Source organism: Sesamum indicum, linkage group LG9 (genome assembly GCF_026168435.1).
Source record: "Sesamum indicum cultivar Baizhima isolate 11 linkage group LG9, ASM2616843v1, whole genome shotgun sequence".
Classification (NCBI taxonomy): domain Eukaryota; kingdom Viridiplantae; phylum Streptophyta; class Magnoliopsida; order Lamiales; family Pedaliaceae; genus Sesamum; species Sesamum indicum.
In genome coordinates this window covers 6718366-6737764 of record NC_142665.1, presented here as the reverse complement: position 1 = coordinate 6737764, position 19399 = coordinate 6718366, and the positions used below count along the sequence as shown (strand labels likewise).

Genomic DNA, 19399 nt, shown 5'->3' with positions numbered 1-19399 from the left:
CTTCCATGAGCACATCAATACGATTGTGTGAGGATACTTTCCCCACTCGTGGCTGTGTATGAGGCAGGTGTCACCAAAGCACCAGCATTTTTTGTTCAAGAGCATGAAGGTAACCAAATTTAAATTAATTTGATTTTATCTAATAATTTAATTATTTAATGAATTCTACTACTATTTTGTTTAATTTAATTATTGTAGATGACCTATTGGTGGGACTGTAACTATAAGTCCATGTTCCCTGTCTTCAACATGTGGACCACAAGTATATTTGGAAGACATTATCCATTGTCCCATCCAGCTTGGTCAAGCCATTCTGGCTGACTAACGAGGTCTGGCTCCAGCTCCAAGCGTACTGGGTCAGCAAGGACTTCCAACAGAAGTCCTCAAAGAATAAAGCGAACCAGACGGTGAACCAGCTAAACATTCTTGAGGTCATGAAAGAATGGGATAAAAGATTTATAACCTCAGTTAACATTTGAATTGATGGACTCTAAATATTTAATCATAAATCCTTTAAATTTATCTGGATACTTCTAAATTTAAGGTCAATTTGGCTTAATAAATTTGAATTTGAGGGAAGAATCTGAAGAAATAATCTCAAATGATTCTATTTTAAAAAAATTCAAAATCAATCAATATTCATCATAACATAGTTCAAAGTTAAAATTGAAGAATTTAAAATATTTTAAATTTAGAATTATCCAAATAAATTAAAATAAATTGTTATCCGATTTCAAATCCTTTAACACAAATACAACCTCAAACAATATCATCCTTCACCTCTAAATTTTGAATCACTTAAAATTCTTTTTTCAAATTTATTTTTATTTTTTGAAAATAAAATTCAAATCCACCAATTTAAATATAATTTGAAATAATTTATACCACGAAGCAAAAAAAATCCTGATGTGATAGGGATCTAAGGCAGAGGGCATGAGGGTAAAGGGTGAAGGGAGTTGTATTTAGGTACACCTTTGATGCTATTCAACTGGTGGTGTCAGTACCCATGTGACTGTGTGGCCCTCCTCACCTCAAAGAACCCACAAAATGAGACAAAAGAGTCCCCTAAAGTAGCCTTTAATCATCATACCATATAACACCACCCCTTTTCTTTTCTTTTTTAATTATTTTGCTCTTGGATTACAAACCCCCCAAACCCTCTTTTTCCATATAGTCATGATTCTAATCTTGTAGAGCAATTAGGGCTCAAAAGAGTGGCCCTCTCTCCACTTCAATCCATCAACATTCATGCATTTATTATGGCTTAGTAGATATGATATCAGTATTTTATTTTATAATATAATCTCATACATGATTATATCAATATTTTACTTTATGATGATCAGATAACACTTGGAAATTTTTTACTTGGTAAAATATCCAAGAAGCTCGCTCTCTATAATATGAATAGTAGGTAAAAAGATATAGTAAGAGTTATTACTAACTAGTAGGTTTTGTTTCTTATATGCTATTGTTCTTTGTGGTCCAGCACACAACTGCTGCAGAATATATCAACAAAGTAGAGACCCCACTCCTCATAAATCACTTCATCTGTCCTTTGCTCAAAAGCATTATGTGTTGTTGCAACAAGTAGAGTATGGTGTTGATGATGAATCTTGAGGAGATCTTTTTCTTCTGTTGCTGGTATGGTTTGGCTGTACAGCTAGAGGACTTTTTACTTGTATATGCTAACTCAAACTTTCTGCATGGTTCAATGCAAAATGGCAAATATCAACAACATGAATCTAGTTGCAATTGTGTACTTGAATTCATGTTGTGAAACTAGTGCTCTTACCAGGCTACGTTAATCCCTGCTTGCTAACCATGATCAGCTACAACACCTACATTTCAATGGCTTCGAGCCCAGGAAACGCATTAAGTCATTAACATTTCTGAGATGGGATTTTTTAAATTGGTGAAGAGAGGAGTTTTAAGGAGTAAAAGAGGGGTACTACCTCGTCGTTCGGGAGAAGGGTGTAGAAGCCTTGCTGGGTGGAGAACTGCTAGTTAGCACAGGGGTGTTGTTAGAGGATGTTACTGGTGTGGTGGTATCAACAGCTTCAGTTGAAGCATGAGAGAAAATGGTCCTACGTTCAGCGGCTAATTTTGTTGGAGAGGCAAAAAGGTTATCGGGTAGGATATGCTCCAAACTGCTTTTATATCAGACATGAGAAACTCACAATAAGAAAGGCAGAAAATTGATAAGACCAGCTGGGATAAAACTCTCTGGTACCTTTTGGGGAGATAAGAGTCGTCATCATCGACATTCTGGTGCCAGTTGCCATCAGTGATGTTGGAGGTGGTGGTGGATTTTTTAGTTTCTTCTAACAGCAGCTTCTCATTGTCAGCTGCAAAAGGTAGAGAGACCCATCATCAAACTCTGCAGCAACTATAAGTAAGGGCTACAAAGACGATCTTGGGTATTACAATATAATAGTGGATTTCTTTGCAATGTTAACTAAAAGATATACACATGATGCATGTTTGTTCCACTGAATAACCTTGCACGCTATCTTGATTAGTAGCATCCGAAGAAGCAATAAAATTTTGACTCATCAGCAACTCAGACGATCTTGGAGAGGAAACCGGGACACCAGCCGGCAGGCCTGGCAGAAAATGATTGTTATGGTGCTGATTTCTCAGTTCCATCAGTTGTAAACTCATCATCCTCCTACTTTGAAGTTCAAAGGTTTCCTGCTCCAATCTTCTCCTAAGCATCTCTTGTGTACTCAGAAACATTCTTGATCCTGCAGGAGAAAAGGAAAAAAGGAAATTCAGCTGATTACTCATTTACCCGTGAGTAAATAAACAGTCAACCTTGTGCACTCACCAATAGGGAGATCAAATAGCTCCCTGGAATCAATCCCAGACGGGCTTAAACAAGGTGAATACTCCCCCCTCTCCAGGTGTTGATGTTGTTGCTGCAACTGTTTCCTGTAAACAATTCAATTAACAAACAGACATCATCAGCAGGAGAAAACATGAAAAAGATCACAGTAAAGAGTAAATAAAGCAAAAATAGTACCTGTCCGGGATCTTTCCTTTCTCCTTGTATGGTTTGACAAGCACACGAGAATCACACAAAAAGTGAGGGTTCCCTTTAGCCAAAATGAGTCTTACAGTCTCTGGGTAGGCAAATGTAACGAACCCAAACATTCGTTTCTGCTGGTATGGAATTCTAACATCTTCCACCGGTCCAAACATGCTTTAAACCAGGAAAGCAGAAACAATTCCAAGTATCAGTACACATAGTTGCAGCAATTTCAAGAATCATAAGTTCCAATTCCTGATCACTTACCTAAAGTAACTGGAAACATCTTCTTCCTTGAATGTACTGTCAGCTGGAAACGTCAAGTAAATTTGCCGGGAGCTTGGACTTGCACCAGCAGCCAATCCCATTGAAGAATAGTCATGCCTGTTTGGACCACACTTATTAAATTTGTGGAATTTATTACTCATCATCAATGCAGCATCAGCTCATCTACCAAATGCACCAAGCTCAGAATAAGATATCACCAACAGCTGATTCCAACCCAACACCTCAAGATTGAACCAATAGCCACAATAGAGTACAAATAGAGATTTAATAGGCGAAATTATTTTATTCTAAATTGTTTAAGACTACAAGGAGAAGAATTCTCACTGCATCTATTACTGCATTGGACAAATAATGTACTCCAAAAAAGAAAAATCTATTATAAATTCAAGAACAAAATAGGAATCGAGAAACATTACCAAGAAATGACAATGCTCAACCAGGGTGGACAAAAAGCCCATGGCTTTTGAATGAAAAAAACGAGTAAAAGCAAAAATTCAGTACAAAAAAAGAAGAATGCCCAGAAGGCCAGAAGTTATTTAACAAAAAGGGTCACAATTTCTAAATACAGAAAAAACTTCACAGAATGTTGAATGATGCTAATTCCCAAAAGAAATTACCTCAGATTTTCGTTCAGAAAGCTCATGCGCTTGTTGTAAGGAAAAGGATGATGACCTCTGGGAGACATGAGTGCAAATCTCTGCTGCTGCTGCTGCTGCTGAAGGGCTTTCATTCTCAAGAACTCATCAAACATTGAACTTGGAGACCCCACCTCAATTGCTTCACCACCACCAATATCACTGTGCAAGAACTTGCAAGAACTTCCATTTTTGCAAAACCCTCTTGCAAAGTACATGCAAGGTCTCCATCCAAATCCACTTCCACCACCACCCACTTCTTCAAGATTAGAAAGAAAAGCAGCATCATTTACAGAACAATCCCCCCGGTGAAATGGGTGGGGATGAGGAGATGGAATGCTGTTCAAATCCTCACCATAAGGGAACATCAAAGAATCACTCCTCCCACTCGGACTCATTATTGGATCCACCACTGAATCGTCTAGGAATGGTAACTGATCCTGAACTTGACGTTGCACTGGCCCACCGCCGTTCAAGAACTCGTCCCCAAAATCATTACCGCCATAGAAATGCAAACTTGGTGAGCCTGGACCATTACTACTATCACTGTTGCTACAAGTAGTAGAACCATTAAGCACAGCTGCATAAGAAACGGGCCGGGGACTATTTCTTGGATAAGAGGTTGAAGAGGGATTCCCCAAATGAAACCCATTATTATTCGGTATCAAGATTCTTGGTGAAGTTTGAGGGAAAGGGCTGTTCGGGCTAATGGGACTCGCGAGAGGAGTTAAAGGTTTTGGAGAAGGGGTATTTGAAGGAAGCCCCAAATAGGCCTTTGCTTGGTTGATGAGAGATAACAAGAGGGACTCAGGGCCAAAGGCTAACCTTATCATCTCCTCCTCCCCTCGGTCTTGTATCAGTATATAACCCATGATTCTTGTAGCGTTTTCCGGATCCAAACTCTGGATCCTTGTCATCACTAGTTTTGTAGCCTCGTAAGCATCCATGGAGGTGTTCGTTCTTGTTTTCCTTCTCCTTACTTCTAGTCTCTGTGTGTGCTTTTACCGAGTGGTGTTGAGAAGTAAAATCCCATAAGAGTCCAACTCCAAAGAGGGCTCTCTCTTCCCTCTCACAGGAAGCAAATGAGAGAGAAGCGGAAGGGATAGGGTTTTAAGTAGTTTGCAAAAGACCAAAAACCTTTCTTGAGAGAGAAAGAGAGGGTGAGAGATTGATTCTTGGAGGGGTGGGGGTGTGTGGTTTAATTTGGAGAATCATCAATTATTAGGATGGTGTCCCTAAGATTTAACCAATGCCATAAAAGGTATAATGATGAGTTGGTGCTTATATTTTGGCAATCATTACATAAATACCTTATCATAAATAAATACAGAGTGTGAGTGGCTGTCTACGGCAAGAACAGGGAGGACTATTAAGTGCTCTCTCTCTCTCTCTACATGCAAGCCCATAAATGGATGGGTTCATTTCCGCCGGAGTTGGTCAAAGTTTGGGAGCCGGAGGCGGCGGTGGTGGTGGTGAACTGAAAGGGCTAAAACGAATTTGCCTTTTCCCCCGAGCTGCAGCCTTTGGGAGACTAAAAGCTTTCTCTCTCCTCTCCCTCTTTTTATCTCGCTCTCTCTCTCTACTGTGTGTGGTGGGGTTGTCTGTACTCAATTGGACAAAAGACCTCTAGAAAAGATGCTGCTTTTCTTCCCTTTTCTTCTCTGAAACCACTCGTGAATCTCATTTCCGTACATTTCATCCTCCGAACGAGGCGGACAAACGCCGACGGCGCCTCCTTCCGGCGGCCGGATCCGCCGTCTACCACCCGGAAAAAACAGAAGCTGAACATGAGACCTCAGCTTCTCCTATTCTCCGCAGCTCACAGTGTTCATAGCTTGCCAACTATAGACGCGCATGCAAAATTATACAAATAATATAAGTATGATAATCTTTTTCAAAATAATTAACTTTATTATGTATACATATTCTTTTTTATTATGTAAATTTGGAATCATAAGAAATATATATTTATGAATATTGGAATAATAAATATAATTATTTTCTGTCAGATTTTTGTTCAAATGATCAAATTGAGACTAAAATAGTATATAAATTAAAATTCTATATATGTGGAGACATGTTTATTTAAATAAACGCTTTTATTTGTTTATTCCCTTCCAATGTACTTTACAACTCACCCCATATTTGTAGGTATCCACAATTTGATACTACAAGTCATATATGAAATTCTTTTATGTAGATTTGATCTCATTAAATTGGAATTAATTATACGATAAATTTAATATATACTTATCATGTAATTGATGTAAAATTTTATAAAAAATAATTAATCATATGACAAATATTGATTCGATTCAACAATTATAGAGTCTTTGTAATAATTATCGATGATATAAAGAGTTTGTTTTACCTTGAAATTGAACAGCTCAAACGTGTTTTGAGTACAAACATAATTTTTATACCACTTGACTCCTTTTTTCCATATACTTCGATAAAGCTGTAATTTATAGCTTTCGATCCTATTGTATCTATTTTTCATCTGCTTAACTATTATGTACATTAAACCCCACTTGGCATTTCAAACTATAATACATACAAACTGTTAAATGCAGACACACCTAACGTATTGGGTCATTTGCACTTTGCCCCTGGCCGTTTTTTTTTTTTAACCATATCACCTCCCAACTTTTGTAATTTTTGCAAATTATCATTTTTAGGCTAAAACTAATCTATTTTTCGGCTGTTTGAAATCGCGTGCTTAGGTCCGATTTCTTAAAAGGTAAATTGTATTTTTCACTTTCATTTCAGAAATTACAAAAATGTCTTCTTCTCCACTGTACACAACCATTGATTCATCACTGTCCACCCTATCGTTGGGAACGTGCTCAATAGGACGATATTTTCTATACCAACGATTTCTTCGAGTCAAAAAATATAATTTCACATTCTAATCTTTAAAAACAAAAAAAAAAAGGTGCTTCTTCTTCGTCCACCATGGTTAGGCCTGTCAACGAGTCGAGCTCGAGCTCGACTCAAGATCTTCGAGCTCGAGCTTGAGCTTGAGCTCGACGAGCTGGCCGAGGTCAAGCTCGAGCTCGAGCTCGGCCAGCTCGTCGAGCTCGACAATGTATTCTCGAGCTCGAGCTCGAGCTCGGTTTCTCGAGGTCGAAAGAAACCGAGCTTGAGCTCGAGCTGTCGAGCTCGAGCTCAAACTCAAGCTCGCCAAGCTCGACAGCTCGAATCATCATCATCATTATTATTATTATTATTGCTTTAAATCATGAGATCGAATCATAAAATTTTACATAGATATAGTTAATTACGTTCATACCGTCTGATATGATTTAAATCATACCGTCTGATATGATCTAATTGACACAGTCTTCTATATATTTAAATTTCGTATGAATCGGGTGCCCGAATTTTAAAATTTCATAAGTATTGATTAAACTTTTTAATCTCATTATATATATAATAAAATAATAATTAGAATTGTTCAACCATCATCATCATCATCATTATTATTATTATTATTATTATTATTTTAAATAATAAAATCGAATAATCAAATTTTTACATAGATATAGTTGAAAATAATATATGTTAACAATTTGCAAAATTTATGTATTTATAAATGTTAGTATAACATTGATGTAACTATCATCTTATATTGTTGAAAAATATGGGTTAATCGGGCCATCAAAATTCAGATCTGACCGTTAGATATGATAAAACTTACAAAAAAATACATTTGGTAAAGTTTTAGATTTATTGGATATACGGATGATGAGATATCGTACTCAAAACATAAGAGTAATCATTCAAGACGGTGTATCGTTGAATCAGGCCATGTGATTTTAAATCATACCATCGGATATGATCTAATGGGCACAATCTTGTATATATTTAAATTTCGTATGAATCAGGTGTCCAAATTTTAAGATATCGTACTTATTGATTAAATTTTTTAATCTCATTATATATAATAAAATAATAATTAGAATTGTTCAACCACCACCACCATCATCATCATCATTATTATTATTGTTGTTGTTATTATTATTATTATTATAATTTTTAGATTAATTCATAGGAATTACTAAATCTTGACATAAATTTATAAATAATAAAAAATTATAAGTGAATTAATTGTCAATTTAAGAAAAATATAACGTAAAACAAATATATATTAAAATATAACATAAAGTTTATATATGTCATATTAAATAATAATTTTAATTATAAAAAAATTATAATTTACTAAGTTGCTAATTAAATTTATTTTTATATAAAGATTAAATGTATAAATAAAAGTACCATAATTTATTACTATCCAAAATAAAATGTATGATATTGATTAATAATTATAATATATGGTCAATTTTAATTATAAAACTAATCAAATATTAAATATAAAATTAAATATATAAAAAATTCAAAAATAAAAAAATATATAAAAAAAATAAAAAAATATTCACCAGCTCGCGAGCCAGCTCGCGAGCTGGTGAACAGCCAAATATGAGCTCGAGCTCGAGCTCGAGTCGAGCCGGCTCGACTCATCTGCCACCCCTAACCATGGTTGTCCATTTCAGACACAAAATATAAGCACGTGTGTTCACACGCTTGGAATATTCTTATTTGATTTGTTGAAAAGTGCAATATGCAATAAAAACCAAAGGTTGGGCAATCGAATATATAAAAAAAAAAAGATTGAGGGGCTAAATGCAAAACCCCTCGTATGTTGGGAGTGTCCGCAATTGATCCAGATACAAAACTAAATAGAATATAGGTAAATTTTTTAAATTTAAATATAATATATAAAAACGTATAATTAATATTAAAATTATGAATCCAAAATGTCATAATTACTTTTTCTAAAATCAATTAGGTTGCATTCTGATTAAAATTTTTGAAATTATGAATTTCAAATACTGTGTGACAAATCTTTTAAATATTTTTGGATAATTCTCAATATATAGGATTTCAAATCCTTCCATTTAATTTTGAACTAAAGTTGGATTTGGATTGAAGATTTCGAATTCTTAATTGAATCATTTTAAATATTTTTATCCGAAAGAAATTTGAATTTCATCCATATTTATCAAAAAATAATTCAAAATTAAACTGAAAGGATTTGAAATCCTTTACATTGAGAATTATCCAAACATATTTAGAGGATTTCTTATGAATTATTTGATTTCAAATACTTCGATCCAAATGCAATATGTTGCACCATATTTTTGTATTTGACCAACCGCCCATTTCAATCTTATCCCTCAAATTTGTTTATATTGCTGCAAAGCAATAACAATTAGGGAATTACATTCTTCCCTCCTAAGATTTAATATAATTATACGCAAACTCTTTATAGTTTGAAAAATTACATATAATACCCATGAATTTGCTTTCTTTTAACAAATAAGTCATTCCATTAGTCACATTTAATTGAATTTGCCTATATTAATAAAAAAATAAAAAAATCTAAATTTACCCCAGTTGACTTATTACTGATTTATTGCTGATCACATAAATCTTTTTATGATCAAATTACCCTCATGTGTCTTCATGCATTAATGCGTGTGTGAAGGTAAATTTTCACCGTTATAAGAGTAATTTAGTAAAAAAAATTATTTGGCCTATAAAAGTCAGTAATAAGTTATCGAGGATAAATACCAATTTTCATTCGATTTTTTTGTTAACATCAGTAAATTTAGTGAATTTTTTGACAAACGAATGAACTTATATGTTAGATGAAAACAAATTTCAGTGGTGCTAAATATAATTTTTCAAACCACATAAAATCAAAAAGACAATTATATCAAATTTTAGGAAAAAGAAATATAATTATTTCTAATAATTATTAAAATACAAACCCATCACAGTTTTTGTGGAGAAAAAGGATTAGTCAAAGGTTGAGTAAAAACACAAGAGAGTCTTACGTCGACTTTCCCAATAATCTGTCGTTTAATTTTCCCACGACGACGAATTTAAAGCAAAACTCCACTCTACATGTTTATGTGATTCACCAACAAACATATATTTATAAATTACACGTGCACATTTGGACAGACAAAAAGTCAAGAGCAATGGATTAAAATCGAATCATGTCCAAAAAAAAAAATATTTAATATGCTAAGACATTTATAGTGATTGTTTTGATATTTTAATTCGATAATCGGGTTTAATTAATTTTTTCAACTTATAATATTGATTGCACACCAAAAATTTAAATGGCTTATACATTTTTTTTATAGTGAGACGTTTTTTTCAGAATAAATTCGTAAAATTTTTATAAAATCAGAACAAACAATATCTTATGCACTAAGATACGATCGAATTGCAAGTTACATAAATTTAGAATTTAAATATTTTATTGATTTAAGCGTACCCACTGAATATGTTATTATTTTAAAATTTTGGTATATTCAACAGGTACAATTTTTCTAATTTGGCTAAGCGTATCCACCGAATAACCAATTTTTAATATATATATGTATATATTTAATTTTATTAATTATATTAAAAAATATATTATTATATTATTATTACTAGCAATTTTTTTTATCAAACTACCCTTATCTCCACGTATGCATTAATACATGAAGACGTATGAGGGTAATTTGATCATAAAAAAATTATTGTAATAAATCGATAATAAGTCAATTAGGGGTAAATATAATTTTTTTTCTTGATTTTTTTATTAATATTAGTAAATTTTTTTGAATTTTGACTCACGGAGTGACTTATTTATTAGATGAAAGAAATTTTAAGAGTACTAAATATAATTTCTTAAATCATAAAGATTTACATCTAATTACACCAAACTTTAGGGACGGAAAGTGTAATTATTCCTTAATATTAAATTTGTTGTAATTCCACTAATTTTACAGCTTTCCTTTACTTTGTGGGCCTTTATTGGGGAAAAGGTGAGTAGGCCCAACCCAACTCACTTGGGCCTATGATTAGAAGGAGTTGGCGCGTGGGCCTTCTGCATCAGTTCGTAAAAAGTTATCTTTACCGACCCGACCCGTCGGAGGGTTTCAAATGTGTGCCAGCCTGATACGAATCTCATAATAAATTAACAACCTTCGTTCTTTGAAACCCTTTTTCTCCCCCCCCCCCCCACATCTAATCCGAAGCCGGAGAAATATCCCGGAGACACGAGTCAATGGCGAGCGCGGAAGCGGAAGCGGTCGATTTCGAGCCTGAGGATGACGATCTCATGGACGAGGACGTCGGCGACGGTTCCCCCAATCGAGGTGCCGCCGCCAGTATTCCTAGGTTGAAGTCCGCCATCACCGGAGGTGGCTCATCGGCCCCGAAGAAGACTAAGGGCCGTGGGTTCCGAGACGAGGCGGCGGCGGAAGCTGACCGTCATGCTCGCATGTCTGCTCGCTTTGACTCTCTCGACTCCGAGGGTGGCCCTGGCCCGGAGCGATGTGAGTATCTGAACCCTAACCCTTTTGTTGTCTTTTTTTATTTTTGCTCTTTCTTATGTATTTTCAATTTCGTTTGTGATTAAGGTCTTGTATCGAGCCGTTCATTTTTCATGCACTTATGTTGCGCCTAAGTTTTGCGGAGAAAGATTTTGATTGATTTTTGTTTGTAGCATGAGAAAAGAAAGATGGCAAAATTTTGGATACAGCTCGTTTACAAAAATATATTTTCACCTTTTCTTTTTACATAAATCGGAGATTAATGTTTCTTAGTGTATGTAGAAAGGTTATGTAGAAATTGTATGGTGATAGAGTAATGAAAATTTGAATGACTTGGTGGTGACTAATAGCAGCTTTTATTGAAAATTTTGGTGTAATAGATTTGCTGCTTTATCTATTGGGTTTGAAATTTATTTTAGTGTATCACACTGTTATTTACCCAAGTTGTGAAGGCACTTTGGACTAGATGGTGCGATTGTTGCTTTCCTATTCAGAGAAATGGTGCCTTGATATTAGGATAAGGTTGGAATACTAATTGCTGTTGCACTCGTGTAGCTATTGAAGGATGGATTATTCTAGTTACTGGAGTTCACGAAGAGGCGCAAGAGGACGATCTACAAAATGCATTTGGTGAATTTGGAGAAATAAAGAACTTGCACTTGAATCTTGATCGTCGAACAGGATTTGTCAAGGTACAGAAAATAGTTATTTGACAATGTTACAGTTTATTCTGTAGTGCCCTGTTATAGCCCGCTAACTAGATTAAATAAAGAATTTGCATCTAGATTTTTCCTTTATTGAGTCACAGGTCAAACATTAAAGTTTATATGCTTCTACATATTGATTAGCCAAGGAAGTGGGAACTATTGAAGATTTTAGATATTGTGTTTTAACAGTTTTTATGCTATCTCCATGTGGATAAAGAACAGCGGGGTTATTTACTTTATGTGACAAGCATTCTGTAGATTTATTCATTTATATGGATGATGCACTAATGATAAATAGCAATGGCTATATTGTCATGTGAATTTATTGTTTTGCTTTCTGTGATCTATTTTACATGATACTGCTACATGGATTTTCCATATCAACCCTTCATTCTGAGATTCTGTGTACTGAATCTATGGACCTGAAAAACATTTCGATAGTACCACAAGTAGGTTAGGACTGTTGGGCAGGAATAGAACTTGTTTATTTACTTTGGGGGGAGCCCTAACCAGTGCAGCTTCTTCATCGAACAAAATTTTGGTAACAAAGACCTTAACCTTGTTACTCCTATTTCTTGAAAATGATTTTTTTTCCTCTGCACCAAAATTCCTATGGTTTGCGTGCTGTTACTCATCTGCTACCTTGCTAAATTTGTTATGCTGTTTCTTTAGGGCTATGCTCTGATTGAATTTGAGAAGTTTGATGAGGCACAAAGAGCTATAAGTGAGATGGATGGAACTGAGCTGCTCACCCAGACTCTAAATGTTGATTGGGCATTCAGCAAAGGCCCATTCAGGAGAAGGAACATGAGGAGGAGGTATGCATTCCCAAAATCTCATCTTTTTTGGTGACAGTAGTAACAATGCTGTCATTGTGATTGTTTAAACCCAAATCCAAGGTCCTTATTTCTGTTGCTCATAAAAGAATAGAGGATTAGGAAATAGAGTTGATATTGAATATCAATGTTGGCACACATGTTTTTCTCTGGAAGGCAGAGTGCAGAACTCTGTGGTAAAGTGTGATGCTTTGGCTGAGGTCCTGAGAATTAACACTGGAAAAAAAAATCTTAAAATGTAGTTAAAAAGAATGAAACATAAAGTAGGGGCCTTCCTGAGTAACTATGGAAGTTCAATAGGATCTTATGGCCTATTGGTAGATGATAAAACATGGCAAATAAATGTCACAGAACAGCTAAACAGTGAATCTTGATGAGTCTTTTTGCATGGTTACTTCATTATTAGATGGCCCTAAGAAAACTGCATTTTTGTATGCGATTTTCGTATACTATAAAAGGTGGTTATGTGTGTGTATTCTCTTGTAGCTTTGTGAAATCATGGAAGCCTGGTATATTATATTTAGATGAACATCTTTGTATGACAGACTACGAGCTCTATGTATATCCTATTGTTGTCGGGATATTGTCCCATTCTTTCGTATCTTGTGTTTCTCATTCTGTCTATTTCTCAACTTTTCTGCAGATCACCTCGTGGTCATCGTTCTAGGAGTCCAAGGAGGAGATTTTGATGGTGGTGGGGTATGAGTTTTTGCGGGTTGATTTAGGGTGAAGATACTAATGTGAATCTTTGCTAATTGTTAACAATATGTATGTTTGTTGTTTCTGGTGAGGATTTTGTATTTTCTTGTCATTCACTTCTTTACCCCTTGTATGGATATTTGCCAGGCTCCTTCAATTGTGTGCTGCTGTTTAGCTCTATAGTTTAGTACTCTAGTTGAACTCTTTGAAGATCACTGAATATTTGTGTTGTTGGTTGGGTTGCAGACTGTACACTATTCATCTTTCCTTCCCACCAATATGCAAGCAGCCCAAATACTCTTGTACTCCAACTTGTGCACTCGTTTGGGTCAAATTTGTTATATATTATTTTTAAAAATTTATAAATTGATGTTTATTCATGCATGAACTTCAAAATTGAGAAAAAAGATGCTATGTCCTTGTTCTATATTCTTACAACCTGTACATCTCCCATAATTCCAAATGTCTAAAAGGATATAACCTACATTTTTAGTTTCTGTTCCTTTTATCTAAAGTGCCTATGCTACTGGCTAATCTGTCTCATGGTATGGTAAGTTCTAATCTTTCTTTCTACACGCATTTTACATTATGATGCCCATGATGTCCAGAAATCTGCCATGCATAAGCTTGTTGGGGTACCAATTGTATGCAACCATATCCAACTCCCGTCCTCCATTCGCTTCATTTCTGCCAACTGCCACGAATTATGTTATCAGCATGGTAAACTTATTACTGGAATATTCCATTAATTTGAAATGTGGCCTCATAGCTAATCATTTAATTGTGTGGAAGTAGTTTCTTTCATTGACTTCAAACCGGAAAATTGCATGTTTAACAACTTACTCGGCCATCTTCCAACTCAAATATGATTGAATCTTCAAAAAATGGGATCGGTCGTGTAGATGAAACCTGCCCACAGCTGTTCATGATCAGAATTTATACACATGCATATATGGTTGTGTTCAGGCACACACTAACCTTGTGGTCACAGTTCTTGTCCATGTCAACACAAATTTCATCATTTCCAGCCTTTGCTCCATCTTGTCTTCCATCACCACCAGCTCTATAATCCTCATAAGGGTACCCACAGTCCCTCCATTTCCACTCCCCTTGATCCAAGTATCTCAGATAAACATTCCCGTCGGAACCTGTCAAGAACAGTTCATTTCCCCCAAAGCAGGGTCCAGGTGCTCCAATCAGAGTCACGTTAGTATGTGGTGGTCCATGTTCTATCCAGTCCCATCCGTCTGTTGAGCTCCATCGGTACTCCACTAGTCCTCCATCCTCCGAGATCATAAAAAGAGATCCTTTGAGTGATAGTATCGATGATCTCACAGCAGTTCCAGGTGATCTTGATAAAACTAAGTGATGGGATTGGTAGTGCTCGTGCCACAGTTCTGTGACTCTGTTGTACTGGTACAGCCGCCCATTTCTACCAACAACAAACACAATGTTTTCCCTGAACCCCTCCTGATCCACTATACTGGCGATTTTCATGCCTGCAGGACTTCTGCAGTCTTTCCATTTGAACTTTCTTGATCCTACCTGCAAGAGAGTTCAAAGTTTCTTTCAGCCAGTTGTTTTAGCAAGATTCTTGGAAAGATGTGTCTGGGTTTTCATTTACCGTGAACTGTAACAGCCTCCCACTTCTGCTAACAAAGAAAATTGCATCATCTGGCTTAGTTCTTGGTATGCCGTCAAACGGTGGACCACCAATCACCTGCTTACCTTTCCTCATGTCAGTACAATTGATCCATGCTAGATCACTGCTGCTTCTTTCTCTGATAAGCAAGCTCCCATGCTCGTCAACTACAAACAAGCTCCCATTATAGTTACCAAGAGCACCTTTAATTCCTGTCGAATGTTCATGTCTCAGCCAGAACCATGCATTTTCAGTGTTCAAGTATTCAAATATCAATCCATTATCTGTTATGAGGAAAAATGATTTTCCTCTCTGCATTAGTCGAAAGCGGAAGAATCTGTCATTCCACTGATCTGTGATATCTTGATCATCTCCTGAACTGGACAAGCTGCCGTCTTGAGCACCAGGTGACAGGTAATTCTGTTGTGTTCTACTGTCCTTTCTCCATCTAGAAACTGAAACTTCACCGGTTTCGTCTTTAGTGCCTGAGATGCAATTTGAGGGTCCACGTTCTTCAGTGCAGTACTCAGCATTCCATCCTTCAGTTTCAGGGGCATCTAACAATGACCAAACATATTTGAGCAAAGATTTTCTCCTTGTGCTAACTGGAGTATTGGGACCTAAACTTTCCCCGCCAAGACCTGAAAGGTGCAGTTCTGCTAAGCGACCATCATCCATTGGAAAGATCGTTCTCCCGACTTGCAGTTGCAGCCCTGCGATTCCTCTTGCAGCTTTTGCATGTGGAGGATGGTTGTGATTCAGCCAGTTTTCTTCAGCATCTTGATCTTGAAAAAAGACAAGATTTTAGGAAGCTTAACCAGAGTTTCATGTCAATCACAAGCAACCATTTCTTGCTTTAGAGACTCTACTATTGAAGATTTTCTACCTGGATGTTTCTGAATATGATACTCAAAAACGAAGCCGGCTGCTGATGTAAGAAACAATGAGTTTGAATTCTCATGAGGTTCTTCTTGAGAGCTGCATGTGATGGAGGTCAATGGATGCCCTTTGGGATTTCCATGAACGAACCATTTCCACTTTCTTTGGTGGAGCCGCCTCTCAATCAACTCTCCGTCCTGAAATTTCACTGGATAACTCAAAAAAATATGCGACTATAGAAGCTGAAAGAGTAGGATGAAGTCCTTTTCCTAAATAGATAAAAATTGGGAAAGCAACACTTGGTAGGAAGAAACAGTGCTATATTTAGCTGCATGAAGACAGATTCGTCAGGACTATGAATGAGTACTTGTCAAGATTTTTACCTTAGTCAACAGGAAGAGAGAAAACGAATGAGCTCCGACTAGTTGATGTAAGCTGCACGCCCTGAACACAGCCAAGGAGGTATCTTTCCTCGAACCCCCTCTGTTTATATGCTTCTTCCAAGGTGGCTTTGATGTCTGATCATACTCATAAAGATCTCCTGCATCACTGTGACACAAAGTGAACTCCAAATCGACGAAAAGAGGGCATTTTTGCTACCATTTACATCTCAATCAATCGTTATGTTGCTCACCTGATGGTAAAGAGAAGTCCTGGTCTAACTGTAGCAGCATCAGTTATGGCTGCAACATTTGCTCCCGGTGGTCGTCCATGATTCACCCACCTAATCATATAAGTAAGAAGACGAACATTAGACGGCCCTCAGAGTTCTTTCTGTACATGGAAACCATATCTTGTTATAGAAACTTCCGGATTGAACTATGGGTGGTCTTATTTATAGCAGCAGAACCTCACCTTGGAGGATCATAACCAACAAGTTCCAACAACAGGCCATTCTTGGTGCAAAAATACATTCTCCTGAGTTCATTACAGCAGTCAGGTTCCATTATTCAGGCAAATGAAATTCATCCTCAAAAACACAAGCAAATGGATTTTACATCACTCACTCCCTGTCATTTGAAATAACTCCGGCAGAAAGCCGAATTTCAGAACTCTGAACTGTTTCTTTACTCGTGGCCTTATCAAATTCTGGCATAAATTCAATCCATATTGGCTGTGCATCTTCAGTCAGCTGCATCTAAATTGATTTAGCATACAATCAGTCCATCATTCATTCAGTTACTCCATTCCTTTTCAACAGTATATAGGTTCTCTAAAGATGAACAAGACAAGCAATTCATAGCTGAACTAGATTATCATATCCTAAATTTTGTGGTATTAGATTATAATTTCATTGGGAAAAATTGAAATCTTTTCATGAAAATAATTACCCTTTTGGACAACCTTACCTGATACAACATCCCAGCCTCAGATAGAGCAAGAATTGTCTGATTGACAATAAACACAGACACCGCATATCCTGCAGAAACTGGTAAATCATGGGGGGCAATCACCCACTGCAGCCCATTCCAGAATCTCTCATATATAGACCCGCTTTCTCCCGTAACCCATATCGATGTTTCAGACATTCTTGTCAAAGAAATCCTCTTTCTCACAGGCAGGAATTCATAAGAACTCCTCTCCTGTCCCCCTGAATCATCATCCTTCTTGTCTGAACTCTCCCTTATCACTCCTTCTTTATGTTGATCCCCGCGCTTCTTGCTTGATCCTTGAATTGAACTCACTACCCTACAGTCACCATTGGTGCAAGAAATCAGGTCATAAGGCAATCCCACCTCAACCCATGAGTTGGATTGCTCATTAAAGTCCCAGAATCTTTTGTTTTTCTGCTCAAACTTTTGATCATGTTTTCTTACATACTGATGCACATAACAAGAATCACAATCAGAAACAATATTATAGCTCAGAGATAACACCACACAGAGTAAGAATATTGCAGAGATGATAGACATTTGATATTCAGACAGAATCATGGACAAGTTATGTTTTGTGGAATTCTGTGTGTCCCATATGGGCCAGAGCAGACATTACTACACTACGCAACAATAGAAAGGACACCCCAAGTACATAATTTGAATTGGGCAAAAATCTTTTTACTGACCCTCTCAAGAAGAAAGAAAATCAGACAGATAGTATAGAGAGAGAAACAGATGTGTGTGTGTGTGTGTGAGAGAGAGAGAGAGAGGTGGTCCATGATCATGGGTAGGACAGTTTTAATAGCTGGTACAGGTTCCTAGACTAAAACTACTAATCAAAATCAACCACTGCCTTTTTGTCAACTCTCTCATGGAAATAACTCTTCACAAATTTTAACTGTACTTTGCAAATGTTTCACACTTCCAATGATGTTCAAGTGCTTTCTCTCACCTAATAATACAGATGACTCTCTCTTTCTGGCCACTATTAATCTTGTGCCTTAGCCTAAAAGGAAGTGAAGAGCAAGCTAAGCTGGGAAGAAATGTTCCTCTACTTTTAGGTAAAGTTTGTTTGACAGAAACTGGAACCAGAACCATCAGATATCAAGAATTAGATTCACTTTCTCTTGACCCCACTTGAGACGACAGTATTCCTTAAAAATGTGAGAAGAACACAATAAAAAGCGCACATATGTGATTCCATTATTAGGTTTGGATTACTTTAAGGAATGGTAATTATCAGCTGAGGTAAGATACCACCATTTTTCTCTATGGTTGATAGGACTGACATAACCCCAGCGTAAGATTTCATCTCAAATCACATCAATCAAGACTCATAACATAGTGCATGTACTCATCTCAACATGTACATATTTCTTTAATATTGAATTGGGTTTTCTTGAATGACCGTTGGATAATAGGAGGTGGGGTGGTATCCCTCTTCATCACACGGTCCTGAAAATTGCATCTCATTCAGCCCAAGATTTTCACCTTTATTTTGGGGTTGTGATTTGATATTACAACATAAGATAGTAGAGGTGTATCTTTCATGTTTTAATAATTGTACTTATTTCACTGTATTTTGGACCTATAATATATCCACGTTTCAGTGTGTGAGATGTTATTTGTTTTATTTGTATATGAATTTTATGATTTTATTTTAAAAAATCATTTTGTTAAAAAAAGTAGGCCTTAGAACGTACAACTTTCCTCTGCAACCTATAAGGGATGCTTTTATGACGTTATTATTTATTTAAATAAAAAATTATAATTGTACCCCAATTTGCAAAATAGTTGCAAACTCCCCCATGTTTTTATTATTATTATTTTTAAATGTCTTGAAATCGTTGGCCAAGTCTTTAGTAGCAGTAACGACTTTACATGATTTTTTTTATTAATTAATATTTAT

The 19399-nt window shown here is 36.1% G+C and overlaps 3 protein-coding genes across 5 annotated transcripts; 1 reads left to right on the top strand and 2 right to left on the bottom strand.

Moving 5' to 3' along the window:
* Window positions 1-1434: 1434 nt before the first annotated feature.
* Window positions 1435-5757, bottom strand: LOC105170909 (zinc finger CCCH domain-containing protein 22). Its single transcript, XM_011091840.3, has 9 exons — window positions 3937-5757; window positions 3299-3415; window positions 3026-3205; window positions 2831-2934; window positions 2502-2747; window positions 2234-2348; window positions 1956-2153; window positions 1796-1855; window positions 1435-1702 (listed from the first exon to the last, which is right to left on the bottom strand). The coding sequence occupies exons 1-8, from the start codon at window positions 4899-4901 to the stop codon at window positions 1849-1851; spliced, it is 1932 nt and encodes a 643-aa protein (XP_011090142.1). The 5' UTR covers window positions 4902-5757; the 3' UTR covers window positions 1435-1702; window positions 1796-1848.
* A 5251-nt stretch (window positions 5758-11008) lies between these two features.
* Y14 (RNA-binding (RRM/RBD/RNP motifs) family protein) lies at window positions 11009-13959 on the top strand. Its single transcript, XM_011091839.3, has 4 exons — window positions 11009-11354; window positions 11907-12043; window positions 12731-12876; window positions 13538-13959. The coding sequence occupies exons 1-4, from the start codon at window positions 11084-11086 to the stop codon at window positions 13581-13583; spliced, it is 600 nt and encodes a 199-aa protein (XP_011090141.1). The 5' UTR covers window positions 11009-11083; the 3' UTR covers window positions 13584-13959.
* A 30-nt stretch (window positions 13960-13989) lies between these two features.
* LOC105170906 (uncharacterized) lies at window positions 13990-18462 on the bottom strand. Of its 3 annotated transcripts, none has more exons than XM_088884989.1 (10): window positions 17464-18462; window positions 17122-17252; window positions 16970-17032; window positions 16749-16838; window positions 16498-16663; window positions 16122-16311; window positions 15218-16020; window positions 14572-15138; window positions 14437-14512; window positions 13990-14287 (listed from the first exon to the last, which is right to left on the bottom strand). In XM_088884989.1, exons 1-9 carry the CDS (start codon window positions 18046-18048, stop codon window positions 14471-14473), a joined length of 2637 nt encoding a protein of 878 aa, XP_088741115.1. In that variant the 5' UTR covers window positions 18049-18462; the 3' UTR covers window positions 13990-14287; window positions 14437-14470. The 3 variants fall into 3 exon arrangements, with proteins under 3 accessions (XP_088741115.1, XP_011090139.1, XP_011090138.1); XM_011091837.3 differs by having other exon boundaries at window positions 14437-14502; window positions 17122-17246; window positions 17464-18461; XM_011091836.3 differs by having other exon boundaries at window positions 14437-14502; window positions 17464-18459.
* Between the last annotated feature and the right edge of the window lie 937 nt (window positions 18463-19399).